This window comes from Phocoena phocoena, chromosome 14 (assembly GCF_963924675.1).
Source record: "Phocoena phocoena chromosome 14, mPhoPho1.1, whole genome shotgun sequence".
Classification (NCBI taxonomy): Eukaryota; Metazoa; Chordata; class Mammalia; order Artiodactyla; family Phocoenidae; genus Phocoena; species Phocoena phocoena.
The window spans coordinates 51,591,478-51,617,635 of NC_089232.1; the positions used below are offsets into that span (position 1 = coordinate 51,591,478).

Genomic DNA, 26,158 nt, shown 5'->3' on the forward strand with positions numbered 1-26,158 from the left:
TGTCCACCATTTTGTCTATTTCATACCCTCTAAGCTCCAGCCTGACTCAACCACTCGGAATTTCTCTCCCACTTGTCTGCACCTGCCCCTCTGCTCGCACCTTCCCTTCGTCCTTCAGTCCCTGCACATCCACTGCGTGCCCATCCATCCGGGCCCTGCTGAAGTATCCCCATGTCTGTTAACCTTCTCTGGCTTTCCCTCACCCAAAGGAAACTTCTTCCTCTGAACTCTCAGAGGGTTTAATCTTCCTTTAGTACACCTCACTTTGTGCCTTCATTCGTGCTCTCAGTAGGAAGTATTTCTCTCGCCAGACTATAAGCTGCTTGTAGGCAGAAATACTCTCCAAATCCCTATAAGCTCTCATCAAGTTGCTTGGCCTTCCAAAGGGGCGTCAGGAAATGTCATGGACCTGCCTTCCCGTTTGAGTGATGGGGACCTGGAGAGCGCAAGGTCACCCTGCAGTCTGGCGCCAGAGCTGTCCTGGGCCCAGGCCTCCTCTTTCCCAGGCTTGCTTCTTCACCCAGGTTCCCAGGAGTGCGCTGTGTCAAGTCTTGAAAGAACCTCAGTTCAGTTCTGGTGTTCTCACCTTCATCTTCTGTGTTCCCCACCTCCCAGGTACTGGTGACCATGAGATCTCTGCAGCTACTCAGAACCCCCTTCCTGTGCGCCCTGCTCTGGGCCTTTTGTGCCCTGGGTGCCAGGGCCGAGGAGCCCGGGGCCAGCTTCTCCCATCCCGGCAGCGTGGGCCTGGATAAGAGCACAGTGCATGACCAAGAGTACGTATTCAGCCGGGGCTGTGGTCCAGGGGCCTCCCCGTCTGCAACTGCAGCCAGCTGCAAAGGCACGCGCTGTCCAACTTGCCTTCTACTATTTGTACGACCCCTTAACATTTTCCAAGGATGATATTTATTCCTTATGGCCACCTGTAAGTCAGCTATTCTTTTTTCACCATCATATCACAGATGGAGGATCTTGAGGCCCAAAAGGGATAAATGACTTGCCTGAATTCATTGTTTCTCTCTTTCACCACAGACAGACAGACAGACAGACACACACACACACACACACACACACACACACACACACACACTGGTAGTTGCAGAGTCCAAAATAGAGCTAAGGTTTCTTGCTTCTGACAAGACCTTTTTCTTTTGTATTGGCATGTTCGAACATTGAATCATTTGTTGCCACTTTTGCCCTAGGCCAGTTAGCCTCACACATTATACTCTGCTATCCTTAAATTGGTTGAAGAAAAAGAAATTAATAGCTCCCCAAAATGCTATAACAATATTCCAATAATAAAAAGGAAAAACACCCATGATCTTGCCAGGATAACAGATGAACTACTTGATTTTTTTTTTCCCCTGCTCCTTTCAGGGCCTCGCCTGTATCTGTCTTCCTTGAGTGTGGTCTGCCACTGTTGGTGTTTGTTTTTCTGGGATGGATGAACTTTAAGATCTTGAACGTTTCAGAGTCCTTAAGATTTCGGTAGGATCCCAGCCTCGCCACCAAGTGGTCTGAGTCTCACTGTTGGTCTCTAGGCATATCATGGAGCATCTAGAAGGTGTCGTCAACAAACCAGAGGCAGAGATGTCCCCACAAGAACTGCAGCTCCATTATTTCAAAATGCATGATTATGACGGCAATAATTTGCTTGACGGCCTAGAACTCTCCACAGCCATCACTCATGTCCATAAGGAGGTAGGTCAGGCAATGGCTCCGTAGACAGCAGCTTGGAAAAGCCTCCCTCTGGTAACTCAGTCCCCGAACTTGATGACCTCCCCCGTCCTTGTGCAACACTATTGCTGCTTCTCCTTTTTCTGCTCACCCTCTGTTCTGCCTCTTTTCCTGTTCAGCGGTCCTTCTCATACAGGGTGACGGGCTGAGGCAGAAGCCCCAGAGCTTTCCTTTTGTCTTCAGCAAGTGCTGCTGGCATTTCTGCTGCATACCAGCATCTGAGAACCAGCTAAAAGACAGAGCACGTTCCAAATGCAGAACAGGGGAGAAGTTATCTCATTTGGGAAGAATGGAGAGTCAGGGGACCAAGGGCTCCAGGGATTTGGGGATAATTGAGGGTTTGGGTGATACAGTACGGTGCTCGTAGTTTACAAAGCACTTTGTGGCAGCTTAGAGATCTCGTTTGATCACTGCAGTAGCCTGGGAGCAGGAAGGGGCAGGCCTTGTTATTGCCCCCAGTTTGAGAGGTAAGGAAGCTGAAGTTCAGATCTTATGTCTCCAGATCTAACGTCTGTCCCGCTGTGCCACACTGTAATCTCTAGAGAGCAGGAGAGGCATAGTTGGGGAGGGCATGTGCTCGCACGGCTGGGAGCTGAGCCGGGCGCGGTTTGCTTTGAAGGCTGCGGGGAGTGCTAGGGCTCGCACAGGAGGCTGGCATGACGAGCGCAGGGTCTGCTATGGGAGGCATACAGGCGGACGCCAGGCAGAGGGACTGTGGTCCAGCAGCCCTGGCAGGCGAGGATGCTGGTTGCAGCAGGAGAGGGAAGGGGGACGTGGGAGAGGAGGCAGGGGAAGAATCAGCTGAGGACGTGAACAGCAGTAGCTCAGCGCTCGGCCCTGTGAGCAGAAATGCCTTCGCCTCAAAGATCACGATGAGGTCTACTGGTCGGCAGTGCCTTCTTCATCTTGTTCTGACCCCGAGATGTTGTCTAGCGTGGACTGTTTCCACTTTAGCAGAGCTGACCCTCAGGAGGGCCTGGGCTGTGAGCTTTTCTCTAGGATGGGGCTGCAGGTCCTGGAATCTCTGAAGCTCAGAATTCTGTGTGGACCCAGCTTTCTACAATGAACACATATGACTTTTGTAATGAGAAAAGAATGAAAAGTAATTTTTAAAACAAATAAGCGAGGGCTTACTTTGATTGTATCATCCTTTTAACTGCCAAAAATCATTTCTAAATTGGATTATTATGAATTGACTCTGGATCTGATATGTGGTTTGTGGATTCCTGGAAGTAGAAATACTACATCTGAAGGAGTTTATTGACATTTTATTTTGGACATTAACCAAGAGCTTCCAGTAAAAGATGCCGCTCATCCTTGTCTAATTTGTACCTTGTAGGAAGGGAATGAACAGACACCAATGAACGAAGATGAACTGATCAACTTAATAGATGGTGTTTTGAGAGACGATGACAAGAACAATGACGGATACATTGACTATGCCGAGTTCGCAAAATCACTGCAGTAGACACGGTGTGGCCACCTCCCAGTTAGATCAAATGTGAACCATTATAATGTGACCAAACACTTTCGGTAATGCAAAATAACTCATTTCCAAAATACTGCCGCGGTGTTTTGAACCCGTAGCAGCTTGTTACACTGGGGTGAGAAAGAGAAATCAGAAAGCAGAGAAATGGGACATACCGTAGAGTCCCCAAGTACTATTCAATCTCTTATTGGACAAGGGCTTGATTAAAGAATCCTTTTAAGAATATTGGATAATTGGAGCTGAGCACTCAGGAACTAGACTGGAGAATGCTGCCAGGCTCTTGGTTTTAATTCATGCTACCTGAAGAGTAAGACAAGCTCTTGCTAACTGGACACACTTTTCAGCAACTGAAGGAATGGAATGAATGCCACATGTTTTCCCTGGTGGGTCCTGTCTTCAGGAAACATGGTCAGTATTCTGTAAAGTTCCCCTGGCCTAGATGATTACTTGTTCTGGCCAAGGGAGTATTTATTAGGCTATTTCAAAGCCACAGCATCTATTTCGAAGAATGTCAAATAGTTCAGCTAGCCACAGAGTCTAAGATTCTGTATCTCCTGGCACTTTGGAAACCGCACACCACTGACCTAAGTGATTCACCGTTTTCAGTTTCTCAATATTTTATAAAACTACTGCCACATCCTTACGCTTTCTTTTATGTCTTCTTCAACCTAGGAGAGACCTCGAGTCTAAAAGTGTTCTCTACTTCTCATCATTAGCAAATGTTACAGCTTTCTAAATATTTGTATTTAACTCTTGTTTCTAGGGTTCTGTTTTGCAGTTTAGAAGCTCTTGGGGATAAAAGGACTTGATCCCTTCTGCCCGATACAGCAGGGGTGAGCTACTTGCTGGGCTAGCGTAAGTGAGACGTGTAAAGATTGTTCACCAAGCACAGTGATTAACCCAATGCAAGTCAGATTTAGAAAGAATGTTGTTTAAATTACCTCTTCTAGCCTGGATACGTGAATCCTTTCAGATCAGGAAAGGTTAGAAAAAGAAGCCTGAAAACTCTTAACATTGTGAATAGTAATTGAAGACAAGCAGCAGATTATAATTTGGTTTATGGGATGTGACGCATGTGCTGTGATAGGAAACCTGAAATGATGGTTGAATGGGGAAAACACTGCATAAAATTTGCTGTAAGATATATAGAGACTTATTTTCTGTACCAAAGTATTCTTTCAAGAAAAATAAGTACTTGTAAAAATGGTTTCGTGTCAAGTATTTGTGCAATCAGAGCTGAATTGTAAACTATTCTTGCAAAGTCTAGTATTTTGAAAGATTTATATAATGAATTCTGGATATATGACTAATAAAACCGATGAAACAAAAGAAAGAGCAGTTGATTTTGTCCACATAGGCTGCTTCTCCTACCACACGAAGGGTCGGTTGGTTTAATGCAGAAGTTTACACGTGCCTTCTCCATCCCAGGTGCTGGGGCCCACCCCAGCGCTACCCTGTTCCTTTCTGCAGGGGTAGATTCCCAGGATTCACAGTCACTTTCCCCTTTTAGGCATTTTTTCCTCTGAATGAAATCACTTTTTTGGACCTTCCTTCTCTGGCCAAGTTCAGATTATGACTGCATTCTCTAGCTTAGGAAAATACAAGGTTTTCTCCTTGAGTCTGGTGACTGGTTTTTCTTTGCCAGAAAATTTAATTAGATAGTGTTATCGAAAGCCTCCCTGGCCCAAGCAAAAAGCACAGTCTTCCCTGGCTTTTGGGGAATGACACTTTGTTCTGCCAATTGAAAAATGAGCAAGGGAAGAAGTTACCATTGCCTCCCCCCCCAGCCCCACCCCCTGCCCGAAGCCCCTTCTTCATCCAGAGCTGCCCTTCTGGGTGGATCTAGAGAGCAGGTTCACGGTTGAAAGGACCTCGCACTGTTGGCAGCTAGGGAGTGAGGCAGCTGGGGAGCAAGAAGCCGATTCTTACAAGGTAGAGTCACCCGGACCAGACACCTCTTTCCTCCTCCACAGCTGGCTGCTATTTGAAATTATTCCATGCTGGCCTCTGCGGTCCTGTTAGCCTACTTTTCCTCTTAGGAAATTTCCCTGTGGGAGAGGGGCCTGCACCATTAGGGGCAGAACATGGTCTACCCTTCCCTCTCATACCCCCTTTATCTCCTCTGCCTTTTGTGAGGCATTGGCCTTCTCATAGTTCACCTCAAGGATTTCTCAGAATGTGTAAGAAACATCTCTGCACCTTAGTTTCTTTATCTCTAAAATGAAGATAAGTATACTTGAGAGAGGCCGCCTCCTAACAGCACAAGCCTTGGACTCAGGCAGAGCTATGCTCTGAAGTTCTCCCCACTGCAGTTTCTCATCTAAAACTATAATGAAGCTTACCCCCACAGAGTGGTTAAGAGTATTAACAAAGTGAGAGAAAGTATATAAAACATCAAGTAAGTGGCTGGCAAAGGGTAGGAGCTAAACACGGTCAGTCCCTTGTTCCTCAGCCTGGCTGAAGAGTCAGGGCCCCTTCTCACTGAAGAGTGGGAGCTTGAGGGGCTGGACAGAAGTTTACAACCCCTAGGGGCTCGCATCAAAGGGTCTTCTCTGCTTGTCTTTTTTTTAATCTGAATTTTCAATTTTTTTTAGTGTTTGGCCGTACCGCGCAGCTTGAGGGATCTCAGTTCCCTGACCGCGATTGAACCCGGGCCATGGCAGTGTAAGTGCCAAATCCTAACCACTAGGCCACCAGGGAACTCCCTCTTCTCTGCTTCTTATATTCCTCAGTCTAAGTGCTGAATGAATGAGTGAGTGAGTGAATGAATTCTCAGAAGAGAAGAAATGAAGGGTCGTATTGAATGCAGTGGTGAAAGACACAAAAGCGTTGAAGTAGAAATCGGACCAAAGGAGTTTTCTGCTCACCTGGCCTCCTGACAGTTGATTTCACTGGGCCTCAGTTAATCCCCCTGAGGAAGGGGAGAACTGACCACCTCCCACATTTCCTTAGTTGGCACACAGAAGGCACCAAGCCATTAGCTATGCCTCCCTCCTTAGAAAGATCTGGAAAAGAGAAGAGAGGCACCAGCAAGTGTGCAGGGCTGTGGGGATAGAGATCACCAGAGGACAGCTGCTTCCAAACTTGCTTTTTCACCTGCGGTTCCCCAAGAGAGTTTTGGAGGTGTGTAGTTTTAAGAAAGCACTAGAGAAGGATTTTTAAAATAAATGGCAACTACAAGATGATAGAATAAAGGCATCTATAGCTCCATCTCAGGTAATTTGTCCCAAATCAAGAATAAGAACAAAAAAACAAATTCCATCTTCAGTGGCCTGGGTTTGCCAGATGTGAGGGTGGAAAGCAGGAGGAGAGTGGTAGGTAGGCTGACAGGAAGGGAATGGGGGTGGCACTGAAGGAAGCAGCTTCTTTGTCCCCTAGAATTCTAGAAAGGTTCAGGGGCTAGAGGAACGAGGTACCGTGGGAGGTGGACATGAAGTGCGGAGCCACAGGCAGGGATTATTCCAACCCTGTGAGAAGAGGGGATAGACCCAGCCAGGCCCAGTCTGTCTCATCTGGGCATCCCCCATTTGGCCTCCCCAGAATACTGCAGGCTGGCTCTGAAGGAGGTGAGCCAGAGACGCTCTTGTCTCGGGAACGCCAAGTGGAGAAGAGTGGGGATGAGGGACCACGCTAAAAACAGAAGTGAAATGCACTTCTGCACATGACTACATAGCTCCAGACAGCCAGGAGCCAGGCTTGTGTTCCCTGTGAACGACAAGTTCCTTCTCTTGAGAAACTGAGCTGCCCCCCGCCAAGACCTTCAATTACGAACATTTTGGGGTTCCCAATGAAAAATCAGGATGGCCACCTGCTCCCCCAGCAGACAACCACCAAGTGGAGCCCGTCCACACACCTACGGCTGCCAATCAGCTTGTTAGTGTCACACTTCAATATGAATGGTTTACTTAGGATCATAAGTCAGTTCAGAGAAACCTTCAACACCACAGAGAGACAGTAACCAAAACAAACTGAGAAGAGGAACACTGGGGAAACTGAATTAACACGGGGATGAGCAGACAATTCAAAAAATTATAATCGGTGTCCTCAGAGACGTGAGACTTGATCACGTCCATGAAACGTAATTAGGATGCCATGAAAAAGGAAAAATTGGAAAAACAATCTAGAAATGAAAAATGTGATAACACCTGAGAGGTCTCTCAACAGGGACAAGTTATAACACATCCATAACATGGGACCCTACTCAGCAACCAAAAGGAACAAGCTAATTGATACGGGCAGCAACCTGGGTGAATCTCCAGAGCATTACGCTGAGTGGAAAGAAGCCAATCCCCAAAGGTTATCTACTCTATGACTCCATTTATATAGGATTCCTGACACGACAAAATTAAAGAAATGGGGAACAGATTTATGGTTGCCAAGAATTAAGGAGGGCGTGGGAGCAGGAGAGAAGTGGTCATGGCTATAAAAGGGCAACCGGAGGGATCCTCGTGGTGATGGGAACGCTCTGTATCTTGACTGTATCAGTGTCAAAATCCCGGTTGGGATATTGCCTTATAGTTTTGGAAGCTGCTGCCGTTGGGGAGAACTGGGTCAAGGGTATACAGGATCTCCCTATGATTTCTTACAACTGCACGTGAGTTATCTGTAATTATCTCAAAATTAAAACTTTAATTAAAAAATAAAGTGTTGAAAGGCATAGTCTTTTCAGCCCTACCACCGCAATTTTAAACGTGGGCCCTCTGAGATAGTGTTAGAATAGGCCTGTTACTTGGTTTTAGTGCCCCAGAGGCTGTACTGGCAGTGCTCACAATTAGAGCCTTTTTCCAGAGGCTCTCAGAGAATTCGCTTTGCTCTGCCAGAAACATTGCGCTGGGCATTTTCTGTCCATGAATTTCTAATTGCTTCCCACTGGGTGGCTGGGGAAGGATGTACAGGTCGCTCCTGCCAAGGCTAAGAGGCCCAGGGAGGGGAGAGGAAGGGTGAGGAAGTCATTGCACCTCGGTGGAGGGGGTTACGAGGGGCTGACCTAAGTGGCCGGAGTCCCACAGGACTGAAGAAGCTGAGTGTCCCTTGTCCCTGGCTGTGGGTACAGCCAAAGAGGAGTGGAGTGGGGGGAGGTGTGGCTGTAGTGGGTGAGCCTGAGAGGAGAGATGCAACAGGTGTCCAAATGGAGGACATCTTGGGGAGAGACCTTGAGCTTCACAGATGTCAGGGAATCAGAGTGTGGGAAATGGGGTGTGTGTATGTGTCTGTGTGTGCGTACGTGTGTGGTGTCATCCACAGGCCAGGGTCTGGCATCCATAGCTAAATTCTGTGAGCTCTCTGGGGTGAGAGGTAGAATGGGGGGACCATATCTGAAGGGATAAGGGTTTTGAAAGTACCCATTTGTGTAGCCTGTGGGTTATGGGAGCCTAGGGCCCCATCAACAGCAACCTCATCAAAACCCATCCTTGGGTTGTGGAAGTAGGTCACTGGATGGGCAGAAGATGGTGTAGATGGGGCAGGCAAGGACAGAGGCAGATGGTGAAGCCATAGGGCTGCCTCAAGGTGGGACCTCTAGCCAATAGTTCGGGCAGGTGTGCCTCCCTCTGGAATGTTCTCACATTCCCCCCCTCCAAGAAGGCGGACATACCCAGGCTGTAAGGCCATACTGATCATAGTTTCAGAGCTAGGCCTGGATACCCACTCAAGCTGGGCCAATGCATTCTCCCTCCCAGGGATTTGATGCTTGGGACCGAGGGACACAGCAGCAGGGAGGCACAGTGGTGGAGGCATGTGTGGGACCCTTGCTGTTCAGTGTGTGGCACAGACCAGCAGCATCACCTGGGAGCTTTATGAATGCCCACCTCAGATCAGCTGAGTGTCTTTAACAGATCCCGTGACTCGTGTGCTCATTTGAACTGGAGAAGCTGCTCTAGAGAGAAGGTCCCCAGACACCTCTTGCCAGGAGGCCTGAGCTGCCCTGTATCTGCTGCTCTGGGAGGTTTGGTTCCACTCTCCCTCGGATTCCAGTGGCCTCCACTGAATTGCCTTTTTCTGTCTGGCTAACTTGGTTTCTATATTGTTTACGACCAAGAGAACCTCGCCAACGCACAGGGACAAGTCAGTGGGGACAGTGTAACTCAAGGGCAGGCTGACCCAGTGTACCATACCAACTGAATTCCATCAACAGTCAGTCTTCTGTATTCATAGATGCTTTGAGTCACGTTCAGTGAAAATCCCTCCCCCCCCAAAATGAAAATGATTTTAGCCATTCATCCTTTAGGACAAAGTTATCTTCTTGGATTCTTTTCAAAGGGATCATTTGCTGGGCTGGACACAAGAGAAGTCATAGAGACTTTTCCATGTTCACGTTTTGGCAAAGCCTAGTTCTGCTTCCCCAGGAAAGGCTTGTATTGAAGAAGACCTTCATCCTTTCTCCTCTGACTAGTCCAGCCCGTGGTCACCTGTCCCTCCTCTGAGCCTCCAGAACAGAAGACCTTGACCTTTTGTGGGCCATGGATCCCTTTACAGAATAATGTTTTCCAATGCATAAAATAAAAGACAAAGGATTTCAAAGAAGCCAATTATATTGAAATACAGATATCAAAATATTTTAAAGGGTGAGCGACTTAATATATATGCTTCTTAATTAACATTAGTAAGATCTAGCGGCACTTCTGATAATCACTGTAGTTTCAAAGTTGTGATGAGTAAGTGATTTGAGACATTTGTAGCAACTGCACTGTGATAGGAAAACGTTTTGTAATTTTCTCTGAATGACAAAGTAACGGTTTTTGCTAATACCAGCGCGGTTTGTTGCCTAATGCATGACCGATGAAAATGCTAAGTTTCAGCTTGAGTTTCATGAAAATAAAGATGTACTTTTTCTCCTGCCCAAGCTCATGGATCCCCTGAAGTATATCTAGGGACGGTTGGCGGACCTGAGGTTAAGAACCTTTGCCCTAGAAAGTACCTGGTCAGTAACATGTAATAAATTAATTATAGCCATTGAAATAATGTATTTTTTAAAATGCCGAAGAGATGTGTATTAAAGTAAGATTCCAGGCCTCATCACTTCTCCGCCTGCCTGCCTGCCCTTCACTGGGGTCTGCTTCTGTTCTACGTGGCATTGTCTTGGCAGAGTCCTGTGTTCGATGGACCTAAGTTTGTCTTCTCTTGACCGCTGGACCACCACCCCGACTTGAATGCACAGCAGAGGCTGGACCAAGAAGGACCACTCAATCAGCATTTGTTGACTCTGCCTGTGATGACTCTTTGAATGTCTATATTTTAAGATTCTGAGATTTTTGTTATCTACCCTGTTGATCCCCTCAGGTCTCTTGATGCAAAATTTGTCATTGGCATGTGCACCACTAGATGGCAGCAGCATCTCACAGAATCTCCTTTCCCAGCCCTTAGACGCCCATCCAAGGGCTATTTATTTTTTGAGTCAGTTCTATTTCTCTCCTGGAAAATCCAAGGTCACTACCCTCCTCACCTCCCCCGACCCACGTGGATTTCCCAGACAGTGTCGTCACTGCATTATTTTGCTCCTCCAGTGGGAACGCGGTGGGGAAAAGTGGAAGAGAGTGGGTAGGTAGGTAGACTGTCTAAGGTCAGTACCAAATGATCTGATTGGTATGCATGGGGAATTCAATTCCTACCAGCATTTACTGGGCACCTATTATGTGCCAGACCTAATGCTATGCTTCATTTACAGGATACACTGTCCCCGTCACAGATGTGTGGCCACGTCCTGAGAATGAAGGGGAGAGTAGTTGTGGTCTTTGGGCGGGGAGGTTGGAGAACGGTTTAGAGTAGCAGTGGGAACCAGTGCTGGTCTGAGCAGTACTGCTCTCACTGGGCTGTTCAGTCCATTTGGAAAATGTAAGTTCCAAGAAACTCTGATTGCAATGAAGCTAAAGTACGTATGTGGGTGAAGCCTCGAAGGTGACATGCAAACATGAAGTCAGTAGCTGGGATGCAGTTGAAGGATGATGGTCTATATGAAATATTCTCTATACAAACTACTCTGTCACATTGCCATTATATAATTAAAAAAATAAAAACATTAAAGAACATATCATTGATGATCCTAGTGATCTCAAGCTAGCCCCAAACCTATTACACACGCTATTCTTAGATGAATCAGGCTTGGTGAGAAACCTTACAGTAGATTGTGTTTGGGTCACTGAACTTGACAAGGACACAGAACGTTTCCTTGTGGGTCGGCAGCTTTGTTTGCTTCAAGGTGGAACAAAAGCCTTTTAATCTTCAAATCCAAGCAGCAGGTTGGCTGACATCAAATGCTTATGTGTGTTCCTGAGCAGCAGAGCCGAATCGCAGGGTCTTTTTAATTGGAGGTGACTTGCCCTCCTTTCCACACGATCATTTACACGGGCAAAAAGATAAGCTGACTCCTCTTCAAATCTCCCGGCATCAAACGGCCACTAGAACCCCTCTTCTAAAACATACACACACACACCACCCCACCACCACCACCAACACACACACACAATAAAAACAACAACAAATCCATTCAAAAATGAATAAGAACCTGAAGAGAATGAAACTGCTCAGATTGAACTACTTTGGGAAAAGGCATTATTAACCTTTCCCCAAACAATGCAAGTGATGACCTGGCTGCAAAGAAGAGATGGTGGTGCTGTGGACCCAGTAAACTCTGAACAGGCCAAAGCAATGTATGAAATCTAGGCTTTATCAGCCTTTGTGCCACTGTGCTTTCTTTTCCTAATACAAATGCCTTCTGAAAAATCTCCACCCTATGGCAGCTCGGCCAAGGAGAAAAGGAATTTCCCCTCCACTGCAATCAGGATGGCTCTCCAGGGGAGCAAGGCCACCCCAGAGGTTGCCACGTTGTGAGGATGGAGGTGGAGGGGCATGGGGATTCATGGGAAGCAACCTGGATTTGGAAAACGGGGTAGATTGAAAGAGCCAAACCCCAAGGGAGAGACAGGAATGGGGGGAGCTCTGTCAGTGCCCTGCACCCTGGTCTTTATATCCTAACCTTAATCCTTAAGGTTTGATTCCAGCAAGCTCCTCAGATGTTACCAAAGCTGAGAAAATCCTCCTGCCACACTTCTCTTCAAAAAGTCTAAGAGGGACTTCCCTGGTGGCGCAGGGGTTAAGAATCTGCCTGCCAATGCAGGGGACACAGGTGTGAGCCCTGGTCCGGGAAGATCTCACATGGCGCAGAGCAACTAAGCCCGTGCACCACAACTACTGAGCCTGTGCTCTAGAGCCCGTGTACCACAGCTACTGAGCGTGCATGCCACAACTACTGAAGCCACACGCCTAGAGCCCGTGCTCCGCAACAAGAGAAGCCCCCACGCGCTGCAACTAGAGAAAGCCCGCGCGCAGCAACGAAGACCCAACGCAGCCATAAATAAATACATGTATATATATTTTTAAAAAGTCTAAGAACGCTGAAACCCCAACAGAGGTGAGAAAACGTTGCTTTTAGAAATGTTACTCATCCTTTAGCAACGCAAGCACCAAAGAGAACTCAGCTGCTTTATTTATTGTCAGGCCTTGAGGAACAGGGCTCTACAGATCAGTTCAGACAGCAGTTTTGAACATCTCTCAAGAGCCAGGATTGAACGGGGTCGGGATTCTGGGGGTTAGGTGGCCTCTCAGAGCCTCAGTTACCTCCTCTGTAAAGTGTGGATAATCTAGTGTCTCTTACGTAAGATTGTTGTGGAAATTAAGTGTCAAGTGCCTGTGGCATTTATTGATAACTGATGGATCAATTGTATGTATCAATATGCTCCTTGGCATGGATTCGTTCAACCAAATCTGATGGATCTCTGAGGCCATACATAAAGATAAGTGAGACCCTATGAACGTATATACATCACATATATTACATCGATTCTAAAATGTACATCTTCATGTTTTCACATATTTGAATTTGGCAACCCTTCTTCTTTCTTGGTGGTAAATGAAAATGGAATAATGGTGTGACTACAATCAGTGAAATCTTAGAGTTGGTGAAAACCAGTAACAATCATACAGACAGAGTCATCAACTCTCCACCATGATCCAGCCTCTAAATGACACTCAGAACAAGAATCCCAGTACAGGTGACTCAGGATGCTGTCTTTTCTCTCCTCTGTCAGCTCCCCTGCTGCCTTTGGAGCACAGGAGTGAGAGGGGCCTTTGGGTGACTGGACTCATCACCTCTGGGCAGCTGAAGGCTGGGCCGTACCCAAACTCCAGTGCACATACAGATCTGTGATTAGAATGCAGGCCCTTAGGCCCTGTCCTGGGGGATCTGGAAGTGGAGCCCCAGGTGGTTCAGCCATCCCTGGTCCGTCCCTGGTGCCAGGGGACTCTTTGCTGGAGGGGAACATCTCAGCTGTGGGCTCAGGAAAGGTTCTTTACCAAAAACCCTGAGTTTGCTTCCTGGACGCTGCTCGTCCAGGAGCGTGCTGACGCTGGTGCATGCTGGTTAGTGTGAAATCAGCCACGGTGGGAGCATTTACACCAGAGCAATAGGCAAACCCACCAGCCGAGGCTTTTTAATTTTTTTTTTCCTTCAGAGAGCCAGTGTACCAGCACACTCTGTAACTTCTCCTGCTCTGGGTGACCTTGAGGGAGGAGGTCATGGAAGACCACTCTGAATGAGCCTGTCTTTCCATCTGAACGGGGATAATTATATTTCTCCCCTCATGGGGTTGTGGGGGAATAAACGCGTTCATGAGAAGGCATCACGCCCAGGGCTAGGCTCCATCAATTTGCAGTTTATTCTTTTGCTCCAGAAGTTTCCTATAATGTTTTCTCTTTGGGAACATACCAGGGGGAGAATGAAGTGAAACAAACATTCTTTATGAGACAATTCAAATCTCCATGTGGGTAACTAGCATTTAACAATAAGGATAATAGCAATCAACTTTATTTTTATATAAAAATATTTTTATATTTTAACCAACTGTATTTAATGCGGCACAGCCTCCCAGGGCAGACACTGCTCTCCCCATTCTTCAGATGAGGAAACCGAGCCTCCGAGAAGTGACTTATTCTGTGTCAGGTGGCTTGTAAGTGAAACAGGAACCACGGCTTTTGACGTACTTTTTTTCTTCCCCATCGCATTACAACAGAGCCTGTGTGAAGGGCCATGGGTGGACAGGGAGGTAGGTGGCAGTAAAACAAACCAAACCCCCGAGCCCCACAAGGTTCCTGCCCAAAGCTGAAAGTTTAGTTGGAAAACCTGCCATCAGCGGATGGTTTAGTGAATTCACATACTCACACATGGAGGGTGATGCAAGACCATCTCAGAACCTTCAAATGAACAAATCTGAACAGATGCTCCCCTGGACTGTGTTTCTCAACAGTGCCGTGGTTCTACTACCTTTGCTCCGGTGTTTGCAGGGGAAGCCGAGCTTGGGGCTGAGCGGCAGCCTTTCTCTTTCCCTTGGCTGCAGTTAGGCTCTTGGTTTTCTCCAAGACAAACATTAAATTCTTGAAAGCTGAGGCTGTCCACCCTGGGTGTGAATACAGATGGTGATTTAGTCTTCGGTTTCTCCAAGTATGAACTTTATGGCCCAAGCTGCTTATTGACTTATGAGCTGATTAAAAGGAAGGGAGAAAACCTCTTTCAACTAAAGACACTCACCAGACCTTTCCAAAGTTTAAATAAAGTTGAAATTCAGCAGCAGTTTGGCTGCGGTTGAGGAAAGGGAATTTGAGTCAAGTTCAGCCTTTGCGTTCAGAAGGTGTTTAAGGGTCCAGCCCTGTGGGTGCAAGGAGCACAATGTCTTCCCTTAGAAAGGGAAAAAGTTGGCTTCCAACGTTGGTTGCCTCAGCCTTGGGCTTTGCTGAGAAATTAGAGGCAATTATTCAAATAATTCAGGAATCCAGAGAGAGCAGGGGGAACCCGGCCATCTAGCTTCTGGATATGGTACAACATGATGGTGACCATCAGCTGTCCTGATCATATCATCCCAGGGCCACCTGGGCACACAGCCCTCTGGGTCTCTCAGCCCTCATCTGTGGCTCAGTGAAGGGGTGGTTTTTTAGGAGCTGGGGCTAAATCTTACACATGATGTGTTTGGCCAATGCAGAGTTTTAACTTTTCTTCCCTTCCCTTCCAAAAATGTGTGTGCCGTTAGGAGGGAAATGCTGCTACGATTCATACTTCTCACTCTTTCCTGATTTTTACACCCACTTCACACACCCACAGAATAGGAGACTGGTAAGGGCTCTTTCAGCTTTAAAGATTCCATGATTAAGATATTCATGATTCATCCACATCTTGAAACACTGAAATCATTTTGTTGAAAAAAATTTGTTGATATGGAAAAATTATTCACAATGTAATGCTGTGTATAAATGATAATGCTGGTACTAGAAAGTCATGTACTGAAATGTGGACTCTGGAAATCTCTGGGCTTTGAGATGAAGGGTGATGTGCTTTTTATCCTTCTGCAGCAGATGATATCATAATTATTACTTTCTGAGCTCTGGGTGAATGGTAAGCTCTCTGAATGCAGGGTCCATGCTGATGTGTTTCTTGATGTGTCCATAGTGGCAAGAACGATTTTAGGGATACAGGAGCCACTGGCTGAATATTTGTTGAATGAATTAATGAATGCTTTTCTGGGTTGTATCAATAGAAACAGTACAGTGAACATAAAATACTTTTATTTATTATTGAAGGGTAGGGGGAGCAATAAATGCTAATGAACAAAAATAAGATGTACTCTGATGAAATTTCATATTCTTAATATCTTCATTAGAAAACAAACAACAGCATCAACAAACCATAATGGAAAAGAATATAAAAAATAATGTATATATATGTATAACTGAATCACTTTGCTGTACAGCAGAAATTAACACAACATTGTAAATCAACTTTAATTAAAAAATAATTTTAAAAAGTAAAAAAAACAAACAACAAAACATCAACAACTTACAGAAGTTTGAGTATTGGGTAAGTAAACAGCCCTGCTAAACAAGGCTTCTGCTGTCGTGTCAGCTTCGGGAGGAGGTATTGTCGAGTCCAGGGACACCAACCCCGCCAGCCCGGGAAAGTCTCTGAAGAGCGCACAGAGTCACCCCGAGAGTGTCAGCATGGACCCTGAGACCCCTCAGCCACCTCAGGGCTGATCTGCCGGCCGAGGGAAGGGGAGACGGCGAAATTGGGTGAGAGTTTGGGGCTTTGATATTCAAGTGAACTGGCTTTTTTTTTTTTTTTTTTTGCGGTACGCGGGCCTCTCCCTGCTGTGGCCTCTCCCGTCGCAGAGCACAGGCTCCGGACACGCAGGCTCAGCGGCCATGGCTCACGGGCCCAGCCGCTCCGCGGCATGTGGGATCCTCCCAGACCGGGGCACGAACCTGCGTCCCCTGCATCAGCAGGTGGACTCTCAACCGCTGCGCCACCAGGGAAGCCTGTGAACTGGATTTTGATTACAGAAAATAGGACTTTATTTATACCCATCAAATGGGTATTTATAAATAAATACCCATTCATTTATCATTTGATGGGTATAAATAAATACCCAGCGCATCAAATGAATGGATTCCACCTGTTAGAGATAAGAACTGCTGTGTCCTTGAAGGAGCCGTGTTGCCGCCCATGTCCCTGTTTCTACCAGCCCGCTGCCCCTCGCAGTCCTGGTGTCCGAGGTGGTCAGCAAACGTTTGTAAGAGGAATGAAAGGGGATCCTCAAGCAGCTGGGTGTGCTGCACTCAGGACATTTGGTGAAGGTCAGAGGACTGAGAAAGCAGGGCCGAGAGGACGCATGCATGTGTGATGACAGTATGGGGCGGGGAGCAATGGTTGTGTGCATTGTTGGGAGCCCCCAAACGGATTCAGCTTCTGGGCTTGGAATAGGTGCAGCTGATGCTCCCCAAGGTACCACATCCTGCACCCAGGCATCCTCCTAGGGTCTCTGTTGCCTATGGGGTGTGGGGAGTCAGCAATACGCTTCATGTAAATGAGCCTGGGCACAAACGGTGTCCTATTTCTGGTCCCCCTTCCAGCCCACACTTGCTAAAAGCTTGCTGTTTGATTCATCGATTGGCAGGGCGGGGTAAGGTCTATTTAGCTCTCAGCTTGGCTGTGTATCAGAATCACCTGGGTGGCTATTACAGCTCCCAGTGCCCAGGCTGCACCCTAGAACAATTACATCATCGGGGTGGGACCGTCAAGAAGACCTTTTAAAGACCCTCCCTTATGCCCATCCCCCACAATTGACACCAACCAGCAGAGCCAGGTTGAGAGTCAGGAATATACTTGCATTCCGGCTGCCTATCCTGGCCTAATGCTGGCCCTGGCTGACCCCTAAGTGCTCTCTCAAAACACATATCTGGGGCTTAATGAGCAGGGGTGAGGCTGAGGTGATCCCCGCCATCTGTGAGGCTGCCTCTGGCTGTGGAAGATGTAACAGGGTCACCAGCAGCGTGGGCTGATTTCTCACAAGTGCAATTTATGAGGCAAAAACTTCTCTCTTCATAAAAATGTCCCATGTTCCTGTCATGGAGGGTAATTGAGGCTTTTAGCTTCTGTGTCACAGTCATCATCCATTTCTTTATGTGCCTGGTGGTATCGCCCACGGAGAATTAAGTCATATTCCTGGTCAGTGAGTAACAGGGAGGCCATATGAAATGGACATCCAGGCAGGTGACTCAGCCGGAACCCGAGTCCCTGGAGAGCATCTCTTCCTGTCCCCATCCCTCAGTTCGCTCAGACTATACCAAGGTGGGTGGGAAAATCTGGAACGGCTTCCACTTCCTCTTCTGTAAAAAGAGGTGACTGTGTTTACTTCCTGGGGCAACTGTGAGGGTTAAAGGAAGCAGTGAATGTGAAAAATCTGTGCGTAGCGGGTAATGGTTCATTTAAGCCGCCCGACTGCTGCTTCCATTTGCATCCTCCTCCGTTTCCCCACAGGGCCCCAAACACACAAACACCAGTTTACCTGCAGCAGGAGCTGAGAAATACTTGTGAGCTGAATTCCAAACAGCTGGAGGTTAGGATAATACTGTTAGGGGATTTTAGGCCCGGTCCCTTTACCTGCCAAGAAGCCCCGTCCTCTCTTCAGTGCCCACAGTCCGACGCAGGGCTCGCCCCCTCCTTGAGCCGGGAGCCCCCTAGTGGCAGGATGAAGTGCCCTTGTTACTCCTCAGGCCGCCGCCTCACCTCACCTGGGACGCTGTGTGGTAAGTAGACACAGGAACAAAATAGCTATCATTCTTCCTCCTGACGGATGAAGAAACAGGCTCAGAGAAACTAAGCTACTTGTCCAGGTCACAGAGCTGGTTCCTCTGTTCCAATCATTTTCCCAGGCTTGGTGCCCAGCGATGATCCTGCCCTCTGGACTTGGGGGTGAGGGCGCCCCCTTGGTTCTCCTGGGAGTGGAGTCTCAGAGAGAGAGAACTCTGGCATTGGGAGCCCCTCCCCAGGGTCAGGGTACTGAACTGAGAAATCCAAGGACTGGAGACGGGGAAGCAGAGTGCCTGGGAAGAGGAAGGATGGGGCATGAGGACCTGGGGTTGGTCCAGGCCGGGTCCGCTGCTTCAGTGCAGCAAAGACACCAACTCACCAGGAAAAAATGGCCAACTGCTGACCGACCAGCGGGCTTGTCCTCTGGAAAGAGCCCTGCAGTGGAGCTAGAGACGCTTACATTGTGACTCCAGGTCTGAAACTGTTAGGACGGTGATCTCAGGAGACAGCAGCAGGCGTGTCAGGGAGAGTGTGTGAGAGGTGCTGAGGGCTCCTGATCCTGGTTCTCTGGTCACCAGCGTGTGGTCTTGGGCCCAGCCAAACTCTCCAGGCCTCAGTGTTCCACTCTCTAAAGTGTGCATAATAGTATCTATCTCAGTGGGCTGTTACGAGGATTAATTGCGTTAACACAAAAATGCTCTCATAAAGTTCCTGGCCCAGAGCAAACACTATGTTCGTGTCTGCTATCATCCTAAAGTGTCCTTGAAGGCACCAACACACAGCAGGTACTCCAAGCTCAGTGAATCTGAATTTATTGGTCTTTTTCCAGGGAGCAGAGGACAGAATGGAGGGCAGGGGAGGGACTTCCCCCACTACACCCACATCCACACACATCTACCAGAATGCCCGTATTGAGAGTCATAAAAATGTTCACACTCATTGAGTCCTTATCCCATTCTTGTGAATTCACTCTAAGGAAATAATTCAGAGGCAGAAAATTGCTCTGGTCCCAAGAGGTTGTAGTAGCATTACTTCTAATACAGCAACACCAGAATGTCCTAAATGAGCGATGACCTGGGGCTGATGAGTAAATTATGGTAAAATGTTATATTATGCAACCATTCAAATGATAACCAGAATGAGATTGTAAAAAAAGGTAACACTATTTCTGAAATAACATTAAGTAATAAAAGAATTTAAAATGTGTAAGTCTGTAGAGCTATGGTAAAAATCAGGTGGAAAGGTATTTAATGGAAAGAACATTTTTATGGCTCTCGATTCACCTTGGTATCATTGACCTCTAAAGGAACCAAGCCTATTTATTAGTTATCCATAAATGTATGCATTCTTTGTTTTGTTTAGTTAGTTATCCATCCACCCTTCCATCTATCCACCCATCCATCCATCCATCCATCCACCCACCCATCCACCCATCCACCCATCCATCTATCCGTCCATCCATCCACCCATCCATCCACACATCCATCCATCCATCCATCCATCCATCCATCCAATGTATACTGCATATCCTCTAAGCCTTAAATATATTGCAGAAGTCCCAAACGAGCGTGCATTCTGGTAGATGTGTGTGGATGTGGGTGTAGTGGGGGAAGTCCCTCCCCTGCTCTCCATCCTGTCCCCCAGTTTCTACCCTTTTCCTGGATCAGCCCCTGCTGCTGCCCTGGCTCCCCCTGAGCCTGTTCCCAGGCTCTTCCTCCCTCCACCCCCACCCCACCCTTCCGCTGCCCTCAGCTGACTCCCTCGTTGATGCTGGCAGTTCTGTCTTCCTCAGCTTCCCTTTAGTTATTTTGGAAGACCTGGCCATTTAACTACAGCCGCTGGAGTCATTTGGTTCCAGCTGTTTCCCCAGGGCCTGGCTGGTCGAGGGTCTATGCCAGAGACAGCCAGTCTGAGTCGAGGGAGGTCAGGTCCCTGGGGGAGAAGGAGGCCAGCAGTAGCTCTAGGACATCCTCAAAGGCCAGTGGCCTATTGTGGGAGAATTGACTGTGGGTGAACTTGGCCCCAGCCTTTCTTCATGGCCTTAGAAGGTCACAGGATGTTTTTGAGATGCTCTGCTCCCTCCTGCCTACAGCCAGGTTGTCATAGTGTGTGTGTGTGTGTGTATGTGTGTGTGTGTGTGTGTGTGTGTGCGCGCGCGCGCGTGTGTCTGGGGACATTGGGAAACACTGGAGGGGACTCTTTTCTCCAAGAGAATCTTGACAATGAATTTTTAAAAAAATTAAAACCCCTTTCTGTTTCTTTATTAAATAAGTAAAACATTGCTGTGATAGAAAGTACAAATAAGCAAGAAAAAAATTCATCTCCGATTCCATCACCTAGCAGTGGCCGTGCGAACACAGGGTATATACCCTTTGAAGTGTGGCTTGGAAGGCATGAGGCTGGAAGGTGTGGATTAAGGCCAGATTATTTTGTGTTACCAGGATCTATATGGAGAAAGGTCATAGGCCTTGTTGTCATACCTGGGATCAAAGCCTAATTTTGTCCACTTCCTAGTTGTGTGACCTTGGACAAGTCACTCAACTTCTCTGAACCTTTACTTGCTCATCTGTAAGATGGGAACAATAGTATCTACCTCATGGGGTTAAATGAGAGTGAACCTGTCTCATGCCTGGCACATGGTAGAAGCTGTTCAGTAGTGTCAGTCCCTCCCCAGCGAGTTTGGATCGTCCCTTGTGAAGCTGTATTTTAAGCAAGCGAGGGGAAAATTTATTTATGACTGATTGATTCTTTGATAATCATTTGCAGGCTCATAGGACCCAGTGCTGCTGAGGCGTGAGGGGATGTACAGTCTCACAGGCTGCTGGAGAGGGGGGTTTCATTGATACAATCTTTCCTTGGAGAGAGGTAGGTGATATGCCTTGAAACAGTTGAAAACCCCAATGCCTACCCCGTAGTCCAGCGATGCTACTTAAATAACTCTCTGATGGAGATGATCACTCAAGAGGCATGTACAATGGCATTCTTTCGTAATGTTGTTTTCCATGTTAAAATGACCAATAAGCTAACTATGAAACAACAAGGCACATGCATCTAACCCTGACGTGTCCTTACAACGGAAATACTACCAGTAATGAATGAAGTTTTGAGTCTAGGTTTATTAACATGAAAAAATGTTTGTGATATGTTGTTGAATGAAAATAACAAAATAATGGGTGTACAGTTTGGTTTCATATTTGTAAAAACTTATACTTGTATCCACATTTGTATGGAAATGGTTGGGGTGATTTCTAAGGCCCTCATCCTTGGTTTAAGACACCCTCTACTCCTTAAACTGAGTTCCCCGAGGCCAGCTCCAGGGGGCGTTAGTTCCTGGTAGCCAAACACATCCCAACCAATTCAGAAACAAGCGCTTCTCTTTGCAGGCTTTCGTGTTCTTCAGAATGCTCCCTGTATCAGAAAACACGCACCTCCTGCTTCGGTTTCCCCAGGATGGGGCCGGAGAGGCATGCAGAGACCATCTGCTCTCAGCCCTGTCAGCCCAGGTGAATTCAGGCTTCCACAGAGGCAAGAGAGGCTCTGTTCATTAACTGTGTAGGGAATAGCGGGGGTCAAGGTCAACACTGGACTTGGGACATTGGCCCCAAATTATTTAAGGAGCATACATTATGTGTAACGCACTGTGCCAAGTGTGCAAAGATGAATGAGCCACAGCCGTTGCCCTTAAGGAGCTCAGTCTGGGAGAGGAAACAGACACCAACCTCGATGTGACTGGTGAGAGGGGAGAGGTGAGCCAGAGGAGGAAGGGGTGCCCTGCTTAGGGGAGCAGGGAGTGGTACTTCCCCACTGCACCCCCAAGGGATGCTTCCAAAGGCTGGTGCTGTACAGCCTTGACCCTGTTATCTTTAAGGCACAAGCTTGCGATTGAAGGGCAGTCATTTTTACCCCAGATGTGTTAGGAGATAGTGATTTTCCAGGTGTATGTATGCTGCCCCATGTGGGCATACACACACACGTATGCACACACAGGCACGCACACACTCAAACTCACAAGCCCAAAGGGGGATGAGAAAAGTCAACTTCCCCTGCAGTCTGACTGATCCCTCCAAGGATCATCCACACAAACAATGCAGGGGTGACTCATCGCCTGTGACTCACAGCGCTGCGGGGCTAAGGTCCCGCCAGCACAGGGCAAACATCTCATTATTTGTCCTTTCTGTCCTCTGAGATGGAGGGTCCCCCAGCCTGGCCTCCACCTCCAGACCAAGTGAGTCTGGTGGGGGTGGGGGGGGGACAGCTCATTAACGTAGGAAGTGGGGGGACAGCTCATTAAAGTGGGAAGTTTCCTAGAGAAACTCACCCGGTCTGGGCAATGGGGGTCATGGGAGGGGGTGTTACTTTACAAAAGGACTTACAGAAGATGTATTTCAACACAGCATTCCCCACTGGGCATTCAGAACAGGGTATGATTTCCCAAAAAACCCAATTTCCTGGCGTCTTTTCAGGCATCCACTGATTGTGCAAAGTGAGGTTGGAGTGTTGGGGGTGAGGAATATGGGGGGCGGTGCGGGGAGCAGAAATTCCCAGTTGAAAAGTCAGAAGGGGCCTTGGACCATTGGGGCCACTTCCTCCCACCACCCTGATCCCCTGTCATCACCTTTACCCCCCTCAGGCTGCCCCCCGCCCCATCATCTGGCCCTGTGCTCAGGGCTGGAGACTGAGAGGAGAGGCTGTCCTGATCCTTGAAGGAAGCTTGATTCTCTTCAGCCGCTCCTGAGAACAGTGTACCAGAGGATCAGATTCCTTCCCCTGCCACCAGTGTTTATCAAGCATTCACTGTGGATCTCCCACGTTCTAGGGTAAAGGGGGAGGGGGGGAGGGGAGATGCAAGAGGCCAGCTATTTAGCCAAGAGTCCCATGGGGTGTGCTTAGGGAAGGGGGGCTTTAAATTCTTATCCTGGGGTGGAGGTGTACAGAAAGACTGCCATTTGGGGGCCAGTTCAGTGGAGATGTTGCTGCATTCTAGAGCAGGCTTCCACAGTTCTGGGCAACCAGATACCCAAATCAGTAGGTCAGTACTTGGGGGTGTCCCCGTTTGGAGGAGACGGGGCCTTTACCTTTGAGATAACCATAGGTAATGCTTTCAGGGCATCCCTGGTCCGAAAGGGAAGATGGAATTTCTCCCCTTCCTGTTTCCCATCCTTCATAGCAATTAATTAACATTGGCAACAGGAACTCAAGGTGGGCAGAGGAATCTGGGACTTCCATTCATCTCACTGGGGCTTCTCACAAGAAGCCTTAAATGTGACCTTATCTGTCAGATGGTTGCGAGGAATAAGTGAGTCCTTTGATGAGAGAGTGCTAAATAACAAAACCCACATTAATTACAGATCATTTGAAAACCAGGGCCTACAGATGTGTTAGCTGGAAGTCAAGGCCCTAAAGGTGTTCTAAAGACTAGAACTTTCCCTCCCTCTAGAGGGGTTGCCCCGGGAACAGGCAGTCTCCTGCAGGGCCAGCTTGGGGGAGGAAACAGGACCACAGGGCAGAGGAATAAAGAGGTGAGGAATTTATTTAAAAAGGCAGCAGGACTATTGTGCTGGGGTTAGGGAGGGTTGGGAGGGGGTGCAGAGGAAGCCTGGGAATTGGGAAAGACAAAAGGGGACAATGCCTCCTAGGGTGAAGTTGATGGAAGGGGGCCCAGTACGTGTCCTAGGGTGGGAAGCGATGGAACAAAGTTTTGGCATCAGGGGGTAGAAATCTTGTATGTTGACCCATGAGGACTGTGGCAGGAGACTGAACTTGTATAGCAATGTGTACATTTCAGATACACACGGACACGCAGAAAAGAAATGGAGAACGTGAAAGCCTGGGGCAGAAGGCTGACCTCCTCAGCCTCAGGAACAGGGGTACCCCTTCCCCTCTGCCCAGAGACAGGCTCAGAAAAGTCATGGGGGTCTGTGGATGTGGCAATTGGGAAGGCGGGGCTGGCACGGGGAGAGGGGTTGGCCTGAGGAACAGGGAGGGGGATCCAGGCTTTGGAAGTGAGGTCCACAGTCTCTCTGTAGACCTGACGCAAAGGCCAGGCTTTGCTCTCCCCCCCACCAATGAACCGTACGCTCTGCCTCAGGGTGGTGCCCATTGAGGGAGAAGGAATATGACAGCCTCTGCCCGAAAAAATGTCCCCTACCTTATCTCGCCCAGTCAGCATCCTGGCCTTGGACCTGGCCAGGAAGGGGGCTGGTCTTCACCCCTGTGTAGAGCCCCTGGTGGGCCAAAGACCAGGACCCTAGGGCTCAGGCTTCACAAAGGAGCACCAAGCCACGTGATAACAATAATAGCTCTTCATCGTTATCCAGCGCTTGGCTCTGCTCTACGTATGGATACTTTGCAGCTGGGAGTCCTCACCACAGCCCTGCTATTACCGCCCCCATTTTACAGATGTGAAGGCAGGCACACAGAGGTGAAGGGACTTGCCCGAGGTCACAGGGCAGAAGGGGAGCAGCCGGACTCCAAGCCTGACAATCCCACTCGCTTGGGCCTGTTCTCCAACCTCAACCCCAGCTGGTCTGATGGCACACTTCCCCTTAGAGTGTCCTGACTTGCAACAGATGCTGCCAAACTCAGGCTGGGTGCTGTGGGGGCCTCTGGGATCTGTGTCCCAGGCTCAGGAGGGGAGGGCCAGCCGGGCAGAGGGACCTTTGGGGGTCCGAAGGGTGGACAGGGCATGGGCCCAAGGCGGGGTGGGGTGGGGAATGGGGGAAGCTGGGTTAAACCGACAGCAAATGCAGGCCAGTTTGGTCTCTAAACAAATAAAAGTGAGCCACAGTGGGGCAGACACATGTCCTGGAGACAGCCCTGCTTTCGTTTGGCGTGTGTGTGTTCTGAGTGAATTGCCAAAACACTGAGCCGGGCTGGTGGAGGGTGGGCTCTGCGCTGCTCCTGACGGACGCCCAGCCGGGCCCCTGTAGCCCACAGTGTCAGAGACAGCTGAACACGCTGTAAGCTCCAAAGAAGAAAAAATTCCCCTAGCCGGCTGGAGTGAGGGTGCTGGGAGCGGGAGGGGAGGAGCCCCTCAAACTCAGGCTGCTCTTCAGAGCGGACACAGGGTGTCTTCTGGGACTTGGCCGAGGAAGCCGCAGAGGTGGGCTCCAGGCCCAGCCCTGCCCCTGCCCCTGGGGGACATAGGGCTGGTCGCAGCCCCTCTGAGCACATCAGTCCCCGGGAACACAGACTCTTGCTCTTGGCAGGATTATTCTTATCACTGGGACACCTTCCTGGGAGCCCTGCTTGAGCATCTAGGCTTCTGCTGGCTTCTGTGAGCAGGGGCACCCCTGACACCCTTGTCTAAAAAGGGGTTTCTCAGCTTCGGCACTACTGACTTTGGGGGCTGGATAATTCTTTGTTGTGAGGGCCCAGACTGTGCATTTCAGGATGTGTAGCAGCACATCCACCTTCTACCCGTTAGATGCCAGTAGCACCCCCTGTCCCTTCAACCCAAAATGTCTCAGGACTTTGACAAATTGTCCCCATTGAAAACCACAGGTCTAAGGGGAGGGCTCAGGGCCAGAGGAGCCTTGGGACCGGCAGCTGCTGGACTGGTGGGACTTTGGGTGGGTCCCTTCATCTCTCCCCAGTCCTCGAATTTCTGCCTCTTGTCATGGGAACCAGAACTCTGGGCCTTGAGACAGAGGAAGGTGGGAGGTTGTCTGGGACCCAGAACGATGTTTTAAGTTGGGCTGGCCAGGCTGGGGTCACAGACTCCACCCCACCACCACCCCGGAGAGCACGAGGAGAGAGGCACGTCACGTGGTCAGGGAAGGTGGCTGGGAGCCCAGGTTTTG

At 48.5% G+C, this 26,158-nt stretch overlaps 1 protein-coding gene across 1 annotated transcript; it reads left to right on the plus strand.

The window, feature by feature from the left end:
* Positions 1-621: 621 nt before the first annotated feature.
* MCFD2 (multiple coagulation factor deficiency 2, ER cargo receptor complex subunit) lies at positions 622-4,550 on the plus strand. Its single transcript, XM_065890703.1, has 3 exons — positions 622-776; positions 1,542-1,701; positions 3,077-4,550. The coding sequence occupies exons 1-3, from the start codon at positions 628-630 to the stop codon at positions 3,203-3,205; spliced, it is 438 nt and encodes a 145-aa protein (XP_065746775.1). The 5' UTR covers positions 622-627; the 3' UTR covers positions 3,206-4,550.
* Positions 4,551-26,158: the final 21,608 nt, after the last annotated feature.

Excerpts from the sequence above, each read along its gene's own strand:
- MCFD2 (XM_065890703.1), top strand. The coding sequence starts at position 628 with ATGAGATCTCTGCAGCTACTCAGAACCCCCTTCCTGTGCGCCCTGCTC. Across the intron at positions 777-1,541 it reads AGCACAGTGCATGACCAAGA|GCATATCATGGAGCATCTAG; the intron begins GTACGTATTCAG and ends GTTGGTCTCTAG. Across the intron at positions 1,702-3,076 it reads TCACTCATGTCCATAAGGAG|GAAGGGAATGAACAGACACC; the intron begins GTAGGTCAGGCA and ends TGTACCTTGTAG.